This window comes from Tupaia chinensis, unplaced genomic scaffold (assembly GCF_000334495.1).
Source record: "Tupaia chinensis unplaced genomic scaffold, TupChi_1.0 Scaffold000575_1, whole genome shotgun sequence".
Taxonomy (NCBI): Eukaryota; Metazoa; Chordata; class Mammalia; order Scandentia; family Tupaiidae; genus Tupaia; species Tupaia belangeri.
The window spans coordinates 2,546,081-2,560,504 of NW_006160089.1; the positions used below are offsets into that span (position 1 = coordinate 2,546,081).

Consider the following 14,424-nt stretch of genomic DNA (forward strand, 5'->3'; position numbering starts at 1 on the left):
CCCCGCGAGGACAGCTAGGCTGAAGGTAGAGGCTAGTAGTGTGCTCCCTGAGGAGCAGGAGCACCCATGTATTGGTCATCTGGAGAAAGATGCTCCCGAGGACCTTCCTTGGGAGACTGGGATCTGGGGCCCTCCATCCCCAGACAGGCCTGGGCCAATGACATATCTCTGTGCTACCATCACTGGGACCTACCCGTGCGTCCCCACAGACCACAGCCTGCAGGTGTAGCTCCTGCCCAAACCAGGTGGCAAGTCGTCGGCCCTGCTGGGCGTGAAGCTGTGCCCTGTTGCCACTTGGCCCCTTTCACACCATGAGGCACCCTAGGCTGTGGGACCCAGGGGAAAGCCTGGCATTGGGAGCCTAGTTTTATTTATTTATTTATTTATTTGGAGAGGTTTTTGCTGTAGGGTGCGTGCACTCGCCAGACAGACAGAGAGAGACAGAAAGCGAGAAATCACCCCCCAGGGGGGATGGCCACACCGCAATCCCTTCTCCTCCATTCTCCTCTCGGGATCTTGGGCACGCACGCACATGCACCCAGCGTCAATTTAAGCCACCAGGTCCGGGACACGAACTGTGGTCAACTACGTGGGAGTCCAGCGACATAGCCATTATGCTAACTGCTGGTCCCTGGAGCCTAGTTTTTGAGCTCTCCCCACCACTGCCAAGTAGCTGCTGCACCCCAGGTGCTCTTGGCAAGGCATCGCTTCACCGACTGCTCACAGGCAACCCCTGGGAGCACCCCCACTTTACAGACTGGGAAACGAGGCGCTGAGACAGCAGGTGCTTGCCCGAGATCGCAGCGCTAGTGGTTGGTAGGACCCAGGGTTAGCCCAGACCTGTGGGTCTCACTGGGGCAGGAGCTCTGGCCTGGCCTGTGGGGGGGACAGGCAGGAAGGCCGAGTCTAGAAAGTGATGTCTGAGTTGGATCTGTCAGGCAGGAGGACAGGAAAGAATCCTCCAGGTAGACTCACCACGCACACACACGCGCGCGTGTGTGTGTGTGTGGGGGGGAGAGAGCCATGCAGTCCAGGTGGAGCGAAGGTGGAGGGGCAGAAAAACGCACAGTGTGGCTGGCTCCTGGAGTGGGGCAGGGCAGGATGAGGCCAGGAGGGGGCATGATGCTCTGGCCCAGGCTCTGGGATCCACTGCAGGTGGTTCCAGGACAGACAGGGTTTAAGCCCAACTCCATCCACCCCAGCAGCCAAGCTCACCAGGCCAGGTGAACAGGGTCTGCCTAGAGGGCTCTGGCATGATGGGCTGGGTTAGAGAAGGTGGTTTGGGTAAACCGGGAGCAAACAGGTGGCTGGGCAGTGCCCGGGGCCAGGTGCGGGCGGCAGTGTCCAAGCAGGGGTGGGGAGTCATTTATATTAAGTGGAGTCTGGGACCCATCTCTGGGTGGAGGGACGGCCTATAAGGCCCAGTGCAGAGTCCCTGAGGAGCCAAGTCTGTGACCTGGGCCCTCTGGGAGCTAGGGTGGGGGTGGGGCCGCCTCAAAGCTGCCATTGTCAGCCCCCTTGCCCGCCTAACTGTCTGGGACCTAAAATAGAGCAGAGCTCTGCGGATCTCGGATCTCGTGAGAACTTTCTGGCAAAAGGGTCTGGGGGGAGGGGTGTGAGTCACACTAGGAACCCTGGAGGCTGGAGCTTGAAAAGCCCAACTGCCCCACCCCTGCCCCAGGGAGTCCACAGGGTGTGGGGAAGTTGACTCTGTCCACTGCCCCCAACAGCTGCGGATCCAGCTTTCCCAGGGCTCTGGGTGGCTGGGCTAACTCCTGCCCCCTTGGGGCCTCGGTTTCCCAGATGTACCAGGCGAAAGGGGCCTCAGATCTGCCGCGAGGCCTGTTGGGATTCATGGCAGGTGGTCCTAATATAGGCTCCAGATTTGGTCAGCCAGGCGCAGGGTGAAACTCCAGTCCCACTTCTCTTGGCTGAGTGACAAGTCTCCCGACCTCTTGGCCTCAGTTTCCTCCTCCGTAAAACGCAGTAAAAACAAGTGCTGTTCTGTCGCGTCCTCTCACAAGGATATAGGGGGCTTCTGGGCCTCCCTGGGCAGCCTCCACCCCCTCAGGGAGCATTGGTGTGCAGCCTGAGCCCAAAGTGTGGGCAACCCTGTCTGCGTCTGTCCCCCTCCTTCCCCCCTTCCCCACCATTGCCTCCTGCTCCGCACACCAGCCCCCCTGCACATCCTGGGCAGAGGGATCGTGACTCCAGGGGCAGCCCTCCTGGGCACCCACTATGTGCCAGGCTCAATCCTGGAGTCCTGTGGGCAGGGCTGATCCTCTCGCTGTGCAGAAGGGGAAAGAAGCTCGCTGTCACCTGGTCTGCAAAGGGTGCACGGCTCTGGGCACGTCTCGGAGCGGCGAGGGCAGGCGCGGTGCGCGGGACTGGCGCGCCCTCTAGCGGTCGCCTTGCGCACCGTCCCGTCCAGCGGCCCGAGCTGCTCAAGGCCTGGGCAGTCAGCGTCGGGGCCGGGAAGTCCCTTCTCTGAACCGCCCTCGGTTCTGCCTGATGCGGCTCCACCTCCCCGCCCCCCGACAGTTGTCTTCCCCAGGCCCCCCTTTTTTGTCTTCCCAGAGACTCCACCGCGGCTGCGCGCCCGCCCCGATTACCATAGAGACGGCGTGTACACAGTTTCCCCTTCCCGGACTCCATCGGGTCCCAGGAGGGCCCCCGCGGGCCCGGCTAGCGCCCACCTAGGAGGGACCCCACCGGGCTCCCATGAATAGCGGGGCCCCCGGGAAGCTGGCCGTGGGGAAAGTGAAATTCTTCTCACAGCACCGCGGGGAGGTGAGGCCCGCGGGCTCCGCCCAGACCCTAAGGTCCAAGAGGTCTAGGAGGTAGTGAGTTTCCAGAGCGTTCTCTGGGCTCCAGCTGGGTTCCAGCTGGGTTCCACACTCCAGTCCGGTTCAGGCTCCAGGAAGGGCTCTGAGTTCTAAGCTTAGTTCTAAAATGGGCTCCAGGCTCTGGACTGGCTAGACATAGGGCTCTGGCTCCACGGTGACCTCATTGGAGTAGGTCTTGAACTCCCAGTTCTCAGCTCCAGCTCTGGGACGAGTTCTTGGCTGTGGGGCTTCAGGCTCATTTGTTTGTTTGTTTTTTGTTTGGTTGTTTGTTTTTAGAGGTTTTTGCTATTGGGCACGTGCAGATAGATAGAGACAGACAGACAGAAAGCAAGAAATCACCCCCCAGGGGACATGGCCGCAATCCCTTCTCCTCCATTCTCCTATGGGGATCTTGGGCACGCACAAGCGCCTGGCGAAAGTTTAAGCCACCAGGTCCAGGACTCAAACTACAGTCCACTACATGGGAGTCCAGCGATGTAGGAATTACGCCCACTGCTGGTCCCCACAGGCTCCAGAGGCCTCGAGGGTCTTGGATTCTGGGCTCTAGTTGCAGAGCGATGCCTTAAGCCTAAACTCCATGCCCAGCTCTTGGGGTCCAGTGTTTAGGGCCAGCCCTAGTGTTGTCCAGGTCAGGGTGCATCAAGGGGCTCCAGAACGGAGTAATTTTTGTGCTTTTCTTCCAGGTTAACTCCTCTGCCTTCTCCCCCGACGGCCAGAGGCTGCTCACCGCCTCAGAAGATGGCTGGGTGTATGGCTGGGAGACCCAGAGCATTCGGCTGCTGTGGAGGCTGGGCGGCCACACAGGTGGGCTCCGCGGCTAGGCTAAGAAGACAGGCTGGTCTGTTCTGGCATTCTAGAGCTGGGCATCTTGCCTCCCAGGGCTGGGGCAAGATGAATGGACAGGACTGAGGGGGTAGTGGGCAGCAGCTTCAGATACCACACGTGGATTCAGATCCTTTTTTTTTTTCTTGAGAGGTTTTCGCTACAGGGCGCGTGCGCTCGCCAGACAGAGAGACATAGAGACAGATAGCGAGAAATCACCCCCCAGGGGGGATGGTCACGCCGCAATCCCTTCTCCTCCATTCTCCTCTCGGGATCTTGGGCACACATGAACACGCGCCCCGCGTGAGTTTTAAGCCACCAGGTCCGGGACGTGAACCGTGGTTGACTACGTGGGAGTCCAGCGACAGCTAACTGTTGGTTCCCAGATCCTACTGGTTTTTTTTTTGTCCTTGTTGAGATTTATGTTATAGGATACTGTGCGCTCACTTGGAGAGACAGAGAGATAGAAAGCAAGAAATCAACCCCAGAAGGATGGTCACGTTGCAGTCCCTTCCCCTCCATTCTCCGCTCAGGATTTTGGGCACACATACACACGCACATGCAGCTGGTCTCAGTTGAACTCTTGACCTCTTGGGAGTCCAGAGCCTTAACCACTATGCCACCTGCTAGACCCAGTCATCTTTGATTTGCTAGGGGGCACATGCACTTGCAGAAGACAGAATGGGAGAGGGACAGTGAGAAAGCACCCCCTGCAGGGATGGTCATACCACAGTCCCTTCTTTCTCTCTCCCTTCGAGATTTTAGACACCCACACACATGCACCCCATGTGTTTCTCCAGCCACCAGGTCTGGGACTCAAACTGTGCAGTGGGCCATGTGGGATCCAGCTACCCTAACCACGAGACCACACACGCTGTTTTCTTTTGTGGTACGAAATATTTAATATTTGCGACCTTAACCTTAGGGAAGTGTGCAGTTCCGTAGTGGTAATACACTCGGGTTGCTGTGCAACGACTCTCCACAATTATTCATCTTGCAAATCACACCTCTGAATCTATTTAAACACTCACCACCCACACCCACACCCCAGCCCAGTGACCACCTGCTGTGTCTACAAACGGTGGAGCCATACAGTCGTTGGCTTTGTGACTGGCCTCATCATAACACAATGTCCACAGGATGTTGCATCTGCTTGTTTGACTGGGACCTTGGTCAAGTCACATAACCTCTCTGAGCCATTTCCTCGCTGTGGGATGGGGCATACATAGACGCTTCAAAAAATTCACGGAAACTGTATGTTACCAAGAAACTCTGTACAGATTTGGATTTTCTTCTCCTTGCAGGCCCTGAGGAGGAAGTGCCTCATAGGAAATGGTCACGCCACAATCCCTCCTCTTTCATCCCCCTCCTTTCAGGATTTTGGGCATGCAGGCACTGGTGCTGTGTCTTTTCTCAAGCCACTGGGTCCAGGACTCAAACGTGCAGTTGGCTACATGGCCCACCAGACCATAGAGCCAGCAGAGATTTCAAAATTTTATGATCCAAATACAATTTTTTTTTTTTAAGTTTTTACTCAGGGGTGTGTGTGCTTATCAGAGAGAGACTGGGCAAGTGAGAAATCACCCCAGGGGGACGGTCACAGCACAATCTATCCTCCACTTTCCTCTTGGGATTTTGGGCATACATGCCCATGTATCCAGCATGATTTTTCAAGCTGCCAGGTCTGGGATTTGAATCACCGTTGGTCACATGGGAATCCAGTGCCTTCACCACCACACCACTTACTGGCCCTGAAGCCAGATCTTTATTTTAATTTGCTATATAGCACATGCACTTGCCAGAAACAAAGGAAAGAGAAATCACCCTCCCTCCAGGGTATGGCCACACAGCAATCCCTTCTCCACTTCCCTTGTGGGATTTGGGGCATGCACAGGTGGCCAGCATTATCCTCAAGCTGCAGTGTACAGGACTTCAAACCCTGAAGCTGGTCACCTGCTGGCCCAGTAACTATTGTAATTATTGGGGGACAAAGTAAGGGAGTTACAGAACAGACTGACGACTGCTATTAATAGAAAAGTCCATGGCTGGAGAGTGACCCTAGGCTGGCTTAATGGGGAAAGTTGTGGGAGGTGCTTGCATTTGACTTTGGTATTGCCAATTTTCTGGATGGGCAGATAGATTGGGGCTGGGAGTTCTAGGCTGAGAGCCAGCCCAGGCCAAACATGGAAATCTGGACATTTCCAGCTGGCTGGCCTGGGGAAGGTGGTAATTTGGCCAGACATTTGCAGGGGTTGGACTTCAAGACAGGGCCCTATTCCTGAGAATGGCTGCCCACCCAGGCCCTGTGAAGTTCTGCCGCTTCTCTCCTGATGGCCGCCTCTTTGCTAGCACCTCCTGTGACTGCACCATCCGCCTATGGGATGCAGCGAGAGCCAAGTGTCTGCGGGTCCTGAAGGGTGAGTGGGTTGCACCCAGAGCCGCCAGGTCTGGGTTTTCTTTTGGGCCTTGTTGTGTTCTGTCACCTCCAACCCCAGGATTGCAGGTCACAAGAGGAGTGTGGAGACAGTCAGCTTCAGTCCTGACTCAAGGCGGCTTGCCTCGGGTGGCTGGGACAAGCAGGTGATGCTCTGGGAGGTACAGGTATGTGAAGGTACTGGGGTCCGGCCAGACCTGGGATCTGGAGACACACACCCTCCACACCAGCCCCAAAGAGGTCACCCCACTTTTGTACCCTGGTGGCTCAAACCCACCTGTGGGTACCACCAGCTAGACCTGCTGGGATGTATCTGACACATCCCATCTGGCCGCAGCCACCTCCCAAACACACCCACCTAGGTTTCCCTGCCAGGACTGCCCTTCCTGTCAAGGCCCAGCAAGCCACCCAGAACCTGTGCTGGGCCACAAGATTCAGACCCACAGGTAGACCTCTCTAACCTGAGGCCTGCGGCCTGGAGCTGCAAGGCTTCTGGCTGTCGTTCCTCCACCTCCCAGTTGCCACTCAGGGCTCTCCTCTCTAGTCGGGCCAGATGCTGCGCCTCTTAGCCGGGCACCAGGACTCCGTGCAGAGCAGTGACTTCTCACCCAGCGCAGACCACCTAGTAAGTGGCGCCGCTGCATGGGGCCCAGGCTGAGCATGGAAAGGGCAGAGGCTCTGAGGTTGGTCTCAGCCCAGGGAGGGTGGGAATGGGCTAGCCAGTTTGCTCATAGCAGCTGCTGACAGGCCACTGGCTCCTGGGACTCCACCTTGCGCATCTGGGACCTGCGGGCGGGAACCCCAGCTATTTTCTACCAGGAACTGGAGGGTCACCGAGGGAACATCAGCTGCCTGTGCTACTCAGCATCGGGCCTCCTGGTGAGCGAGCGCCAGGCCCTGGGTCGGTTCTGTAGAGAACCAGAATGTGCCTATAATCTTGTCTGAAAGACTGGGGGAGGGGATCACAGCACGGTGGGTCCCTGTCTCTTAAAAAAAATGGGGGGAGGGGGGAACCAGCAGTTAGCACAATGGCTGTCGCTGAACTCTCATGTAGTTGACTGAGGTTCGAGTCTTGGACCCGGTGATTTAAGCCCATACCGGGCATGTGTGTGCCCAAGAGAACGGAGAAGGGATTACTGGGTGGCCATCCTCCCTGGGGGATGATTTCTCACTTTGTCAAGCATACGTGCCCTGTAGCAAAAACTCTCCCCCCAAAAGTGGGGGGCATAGGCTTCTTTGGGCCCAGAGCTATCTACCATTCAGGCATCTGGCTCCTGGGACAAGGCCGTCCACATCTGGAAGCCCATGACCAACAGCCTACTTGTCCAGCTCAAGGGCCACATGAGCTGGGTGAAGAGCATAGCCTTCTCTCCTGATGAGCTGAGGCTGGCCAGCGCTGGCTACTCCCGCATGGTACCGTGCCCATACCCCTTCCCCTAGAGCCTCTGCCCTCCATTCTCAATAATGTCCCCATCTACCAGGATCTGGCATGGTCTAAATGGTATCAGACAATTCTACGACCCAAATAGCTTAAAGCGGAAACCCCTGCCCTCAAATGTGGCAGCTCCTCTCCCAGGCACTTAAATTACACCTGCAGGTGACAAAGCCCAGACTTGGGACTGGCTAAAGCACTGCCTCCCTTCTACTTCCAGGTCAAAGTCTGGGACTGCACCACAGGAAAGTGCCTGGACACCCTGAAGGTAAGGTCTATGGCTACAGCACCCAAGGGAGCTTTGGACAGTCTCACAAACTGCAGAGACCAGAGGACTCGCATCTTCAGCCCAGCTGTGCTTTTGGCAGGGAGTTCTGGAGGTGGCCCACGCCTGCACCTTCACCCTGGATGGGAAGCTCTTAGTTTCTGGAGCTGTTGACGAAGTCCACTGCTCAACAAAGCCATGCAGGACCCCTTGACTGTTACCACCTCCCCCGATGGCCTTCACACCTCCTGGCCTTCCTAGAGGTGCGCAGGCAAGCAGCGTGTTGCATGAATCCCGACACTTGCGCCCCACAACCATCACCTCACCTTCCCAGCCCCATCCCATCTCTTCAGGCCAGCTAATGGAAACATACACAGCACACCAGCTAGTTCTGTTTTATTGAGGCCCGCGCTCAGGCCTTGACCGCAAACTTGCGCAGCGGGTACAGCCGCTCCTTCCGCTGCTGCTTCTTGGTCTTCAGGCTTTCCTCGTGTTTGTTGAGCCGCCGGCGCATGGCACGGGTCTTCTTGGGCCGCAGGTCCAGGGGCTTGTACTTCTTGCCCTGGGAGACGGACGGCAGGGTGAACCTGAGGACTAGGGTCTTAGAGCTACTGCAGCAGCTAAGGAAGCCTGGGAGGGAGGTCCTAGGGAGGGTGGTTGGAGAGGCTGCCCACCCAGGATGAGGTCAGTAGGCCACTGGCAAGGCTCACTAGCTTGCTGATGCCCTCAATCCAAGGCTACGGCTGTGTCCATTTTACAGAAGCCTGCTGATTTCTTGGGCCGACAGGTGCCATAATCACCAGAGGCAGGACTGGGGATCGCACCATGTCTGCTGGCTCCTGACTCAATGCTCCTTTCACTTCCCAATTTCCAGTCACGGTGTCAAAAGTTACACAACCCAGGAAAAGGGATACCTTAAGCACCAGCTAAGTCCTGGGGATGGCGACTGTCACGGCTTTAAGTTACAATCTAGTAAGTACAGGACCCCCTCACAGAATGCTAAGCCTCAGAGAGCTGGCCTGGCCAAGGTTATCCTGCCAGGAGGGGCAAAGTCCTGCTCCTTTCTGGCTTCAGGAGTCCCCACACACTCTTGTCCAGAGCTTTAAAAGAGCTGGAGCCTCTCCCTCCTGGGCACATGTCCTTTCCCTTGTTCTGGCCCCAGATGCTCTCCAGAGGAGTTCTGGACTCGGGGCAGCCCTTGTGGAGGGTTGTTCTGCTGAGGTCCCCTAGTCTTCTTCAGGAGGAGGCCCTGTGCTGAGTGCTAGCTTAGCCACAACTCAGAGTGGGTCCCTATCCCAGGGGCTCCCACTGAACACACACTGAGGCCCATCTGCAGGAAGGCAGTGATTAAGACAGGCTTCTTTTTTTTTTTTTTTTTGAGAGATTTTTGCTATAGGGCGCGTGCGCTCGCCAGACAGACAGAGAGAGACAGAAAGCGAGAAATCACCCCCCAGGGGGGATGGTCACGCCGCAATCCCTTCTCCTCCAATCTCCTCTCGGGATCTTGGGCACGCACGCACACACGCCCGGCGTGAGTTTTAAGCCACCGGGTCCGGGACGCGAACCGCGGTCGACTACGTGGGAATCCAGCGACATAGCCATTACGCTAACTGCTGGTTCCCAAGACAGGCTTCTCTTAAGACCACTGAGATCACTGCAGATACTAGGTGAGCAGGCAGAAAGCCAAGTACACACGATCCTCCGAGGATCAGGCTCCTTCTGGGAAGGGCTGACAGCCTGGAGGTACAGGCCCAGGAGAGGCCTATAGAGTGAATGAGGATTCTCAAGTCTGAGAACTACAGAAAGAAGCTGCACAGGGTACGGGTGAGCTCTAAGGGGGACTTGGAGGAAGGAGGTTTTTGTCCACCAGTAACACTTATGTCAGCAGACACTGGTATGGCCCACATGCAATTCACAGATAGCTATTTACATTAAAAATTCACTTTTTTGGTCACCGCAGTCACATGAAGTCAGGGTTCCCTGGACAGGGCTGCTGAAGAAGCTGCCTCCCAACCCTCCCTGACTGAGTGAGGGTGCCTAGCAAAGCAGCACAGGTTCTCCCTGAATATTGTTGGACACCACCTCCACCCAGGCCCCTCAGAATCCGATGGAAGCTTCAGACCAACTCCTCAGAAATGTTCCCACATACAAATGCACACACCCCGGTGTGCTGGTAACCCCCCCGCCTCAGCCCCATGCTCATATCGCAAGCAGCGAGCCCAGCCACACCAGGATAGCTTTTCTGATATGTCAAACCCTCTAATTATTCACATACTAATTCGGGCATTGAGGTAAAGCAACAATTAAAGCCCCTAATCAGATGACTTTAACGAAGAAAGATTATCCTGGATAAACTGACCAGGCCTGAGTGAGTTAAGAGCATTGTAAGTGTGACTGAGGATCCCTCCAAGGAACCCCACCTAGGCACAGCACCTGAACCCATGTCACAAGTTCCAGCCAGCCCCAACAAGCGCACAAGCCAACTTTGTAGTTAAGTCAAATGAGTGTGTACACAGACAGTTGCCCACAGGTCCTGCAGCCCTGCTCAAATCCTGGAAACACTAACGGTAAGGATAAGACTAGGAAATGGCTATCAAAATGTGAGGCTTTGATGTCTCAAGGCCAGACAGCAACTCTGGCTTGGTCACATGGAGACATAAGCTGAATCCAATTTTTTCCCTTAAGTTTTTACTCTAAGGGCACATGTGCTCGCTGGAGACAGAGGGAAGGAAAGTGAGAAATCACCCCCAGAAAGGAAGGCCACACAATCCCTTCTCCATTCTCTCAGGATTGGGGCACGTACACACATGTGCCTGAAATGATTTTCAAGTCACTGGGTCCCAGACTCAAACTATGGCGTCTGGCATGTAAGAGCCAGCACCCTTCACGTCACATCAGCTACAGGCCTTCCATTCTGATCTTCAGTCTTACCCTTGGGGCCTAATACAGGAGCTCAGCTTAAAATAATTGCCTCTTGTAATTTATTACTTTTAAACTTGCTATGGAGCACAAACAAGAGAAAGATGCCAGGTCTAGGACTTGAACCACAGTGGCCATCTGGGAATCCTGCACATTAACTACCATGCCACCTGTTGGCCCACCTCTTGTAATTCTTAACACGTGAAACCTTTAAAAATATTTCAAACAGTTCTAATACTTTTCATATTGCATATTCATATGAAAAGCTATCATTTTGGTAATTGTTCATGTTATTGACTATCTTGATGATTTTGAAGCTACTGAAGAGTTTTTTTAAAAGAATTTTTATTAGTGGATGCTTACGCTCACCAGAGAAAAAGAGAATGAACCCCCTAGTGGGGGAATGGTCCCAGTGCAATCACTTGTCCAACTCCCCCCATTAGGATTTTGGGCCTGCAGGCATATGCATACAGTTTGTCAAGGGATTAAGCACCAGGTCTAAGACTTCAACTCTGCACTTGGCCATGTGGGATCCAGTTGCCTTAACTACCCAAAGCTAGTGCGGTTTCAAAATAAGATATAGTCCAATAAATCCTAGAAAAAATTAGGGGGCCAGGATGAGAACCTCCTATGAGCATTCAATCCAAACTCCCCAAGACATGATTTAGAACCTGGGTCCATCATTTTGCTGACAGTACTTAACCTAAGCCTTCGGGTGCTTAGAAAAACAAGACTGTCAGGAGCTTGGCAATGACTGACACAAAGTAGATGCTACAGTTAAAACGAAACAGTCAATCCCCATACACTGCCAAAGACAGGAGTCAAACCCCTAGACTCCAACCAGACCACATCACACCCAGTCCCACTACAGCAGAACCCCTTCCAGGCCCAAGAAGGGCTGGATCTTAGCTTCTTACAGTCACCTCCACTACCCTCATCCCTGACTCACCTTGTAGAATTTCCTGAGGTTTTCTTTCTGAGTCTGGTTAATGACGGTGAGAACACGGGCAATGGATTTGCGGACAACTCGGCTATGGGACAGAGATGTTAATGAATATAGGAAGGAAGCACAGCACTGACTAAGACCCCATGACTGAGACAGGGAGTGAAGGGCTGACAAGTCTGGTACTTTTGAACTGTTAAGTGTCCACTGAGACAGAAGCAAAGAGGACTAAAGGAGGAACTAACTGCTGGTTTGTGGAGTACATCAGGAAAGAACTTTCAACCCCTGGCTCAGAATTCATCCTGAGGGCTATTAAGAGTTAAGCAAGCCAATCTGAACAAGCTGATGGGAGGGAAAGAATCCTGCCATGGGCTGGGCCACCAGGCTGGTATGAGAATGGCAGGAGAGGCCACTCATGACCAAGAAGCAAAAATGCTACTGGGGGTGGGGGCAGGGTCACCACTACACAGCTGGCAATGGTTTGATATGCAACTTTGCTGTGCCCCTCGACTCACCCAATGCACCCTTCCAGCTGCAGAAGGCTGTGGGACAAAGGGCGACACATTTTATTTAAACGGGAGGAAATCCTCTGGGAGGTGAGCTAACCTACAAGTCAGGTGGGACATGGCAGATGTGGAATCTACCCAGGTTGTCTGACTTCAAACTCATATTCCTTTCACAAATCTCCCTGATTCTTAGCCACGCAAAACATACTCAAGAAAGAGGGACCAGGCACCCACCTACCATGTGGGGAAAGACAAGGGGGGAAAAAATCAAGTGCTGGTGGGAGATGGAGGAAAAGTTTCTAATGGCGGTAACAGTAAGACTGGTCTTCAGGGACACTCAGTCTCTCCAGCCAAAGAAACTCAGCAAAGGCACTTTAGGCTAAAGGGCTGCATGGGCAAAGGCGGAGAAGAATGAGCACCTAACGCGTGTCCTCGCAGCCCAAGGATGCACCGAGACTCATAAACGGACACCTCCCACAAACGCTCCCAATACACGTGTGCCCCACCCCCAGAAGGCCGTGGTCAAGCTGCCGGGCACTCACATCTTGGACAACTTGGACGCTGCTCCGCCAGTCACTTTGGCGACGCGCAGCTGGGACAGCTCTACCTTCAGGTCGTCCAGCTGTTTCAACAGCTCCTCTTTCTTCTTGCCGCGCAAATCTCGAGCCTTAATTTTGGCCTGCACGCGAAGAAGGGTCAGGATCAGGAACCCCGCAAGGCCATCTACCCTACACCTACGCCCAGGCCTACCCAGTTACCGCACAGGCCCCGCCGCGCTGGTGGTGACGGAGGCCTCTGCGGGCGTCCCTCGCCCAGGCCAGCTGCCAGACAGGACCTCTACCCGGACTCGACAGACGTAAACCAGCAGGCCCCGGCCGCAGCGCGTCTCTCCTGGCCGGGCCCCGGCCGCAGCGCGTCTCCCCGGCCGGAACCCGGCAGGAGAGAAGGCGGGAGGCGGCTGTAAAGGCGCTAGGTCACTCTCCGCAGCGCCCCACAGAGCAGCTAACGGATAGGATCCCCGGTGATCAGCCCGCGCCCCCTGCTCCAGCCTCCGCGCCTCACGGCCTTCGGATGGAGTCCGATTCCGTAGCTCTTACCATAGCTGCCCAACACAGCCGCCACCGCTGCCTGCTCGGATGGAAAGAGAAAGAAGGCGGGATTGACCTCTGCAACTACTGCCGGGTAACAGCGGGTGCGGCCAATGGCATTTCGGCTGGGGAATCCAGGCTCCACCCTTTCCTCCCCAGCCCCCGAGGAGCCGGAACCCCGCCCCTCAGGAGAAAACCCAGCCTGCTTGGTTCCCCTTGCTAGAGGCTGCCTTAGGTCTGCTTTGCACTCGGAGTAGTTAAGGCGTCAAGTCCTCCAGGGACCCTTCTCCCATCCTGAGGATAGCTGCTTCCCTTTGTCCTTAGCCCTGTACAATCCTCTTTAGCCACAGCCAACCTGGAAGCTCCCTGGGGGCAGAACTATGGCAGACACCTGATCGTTTCTATAGCACAGGGGTGCTTGTTAGATGAGTGAATTAACGATCCTTGCCCAGGCTACGGTAAGTCAAGATCTCAGAAGTGGAGGGATATGAGGAAAAGAGCAGAGGGCAATTCTTTTTATTTATTTTTAAATTTATACCCGTGGCCGCGAGCATGAGACTTTTCTTATGCATCAACAGAGTCTTATCGAACACGGGATCTTCAGCTTCCTGGATACAGTTTGGAACGTCTTTAAAGTCTCCCATTCCGTTAATCGAGTTATTTCTGTTCACAAGGCACAGTGGTAACATTCAAGGTTCCAAGACTTAGGCAACCCCCATCCTCCGTCACTCTGAGACTTAAACTCCCACTCATCCCTCAGTTCGAAGGTTTCTTCTCAACGAAGCCTGTCCGACCCTGTAGAAGCAGAGCCAAGCGTCTTCTGGGGGCCCGGTGTCCCCACCGGCCGCGCAGTGATCAGCGCTGGAATTTGCATCTGCGCCCACGTCGGCCCCTTCTAGGGCCAGGGGCTCCTTAGAAGCAGGGAGGACGTTGGAGACAGCACGGTACACAAGGCTGAGCCTGCGCGGGCGCCCACCCCGCAGACGGGGAGACTGAGGCTCCGCGAGGAGGAGAGCGCGGCGGGGTACCACGGGGGAGACAATATACCTGTTCCACCTCACGAGCAGTCTCAGCGGCGCTAAGCACTAGCCCCACTGACCTCCGCCCCGCCCCGCCGCGACCGCACTTCCGGTTGCGGCGTGGGCGGGAAGTGGGTGGGCGGGGGGTGT

At 55.2% G+C, this 14,424-nt stretch overlaps 2 protein-coding genes and 2 long non-coding RNA genes across 4 annotated transcripts in view; 1 reads left to right on the plus strand and 3 right to left on the minus strand.

Annotated features, from left to right (window-relative positions):
• Window positions 1–2,668, minus strand: part of LOC102495367 (uncharacterized) — a 22,690-nt gene extending 20,022 nt beyond the window's left edge. Inside the window, exon 1 of the long non-coding RNA XR_335956.2 lies at window positions 2,613–2,668. This is a non-coding gene — a long non-coding RNA (uncharacterized LOC102495367). The remainder of the gene's footprint in view (window positions 1–2,612) is intronic.
• Window positions 2,624–8,089, plus strand: WDR38 (WD repeat domain 38). Its single transcript, XM_006158238.2, has 9 exons — window positions 2,624–2,790; window positions 3,530–3,650; window positions 5,969–6,085; window positions 6,172–6,269; window positions 6,647–6,727; window positions 6,850–6,981; window positions 7,366–7,515; window positions 7,755–7,802; window positions 7,903–8,089. The coding sequence occupies exons 1-9, from the start codon at window positions 2,722–2,724 to the stop codon at window positions 8,011–8,013; spliced, it is 927 nt and encodes a 308-aa protein (XP_006158300.1). The 5' UTR covers window positions 2,624–2,721; the 3' UTR covers window positions 8,014–8,089.
• Window positions 8,090–8,178: 89 nt separating this feature from the next.
• On the minus strand, window positions 8,179–13,401 carry RPL35 (ribosomal protein L35). The gene is made up of 4 exons (XM_006158237.3): window positions 13,265–13,401; window positions 12,710–12,846; window positions 11,668–11,749; window positions 8,179–8,361 (listed from the first exon to the last, which is right to left on the minus strand). The coding sequence occupies exons 1-4, from the start codon at window positions 13,265–13,267 to the stop codon at window positions 8,212–8,214; spliced, it is 372 nt and encodes a 123-aa protein (XP_006158299.1). The 5' UTR covers window positions 13,268–13,401; the 3' UTR covers window positions 8,179–8,211.
• A 354-nt stretch (window positions 13,402–13,755) lies between these two features.
• On the minus strand, window positions 13,756–14,406 carry LOC102495779 (uncharacterized). The gene is made up of 2 exons (XR_001371106.2): window positions 14,303–14,406; window positions 13,756–14,050 (listed from the first exon to the last, which is right to left on the minus strand). It is a non-coding gene; the product is annotated as an uncharacterized LOC102495779 (long non-coding RNA).
• Window positions 14,407–14,424: the final 18 nt, after the last annotated feature.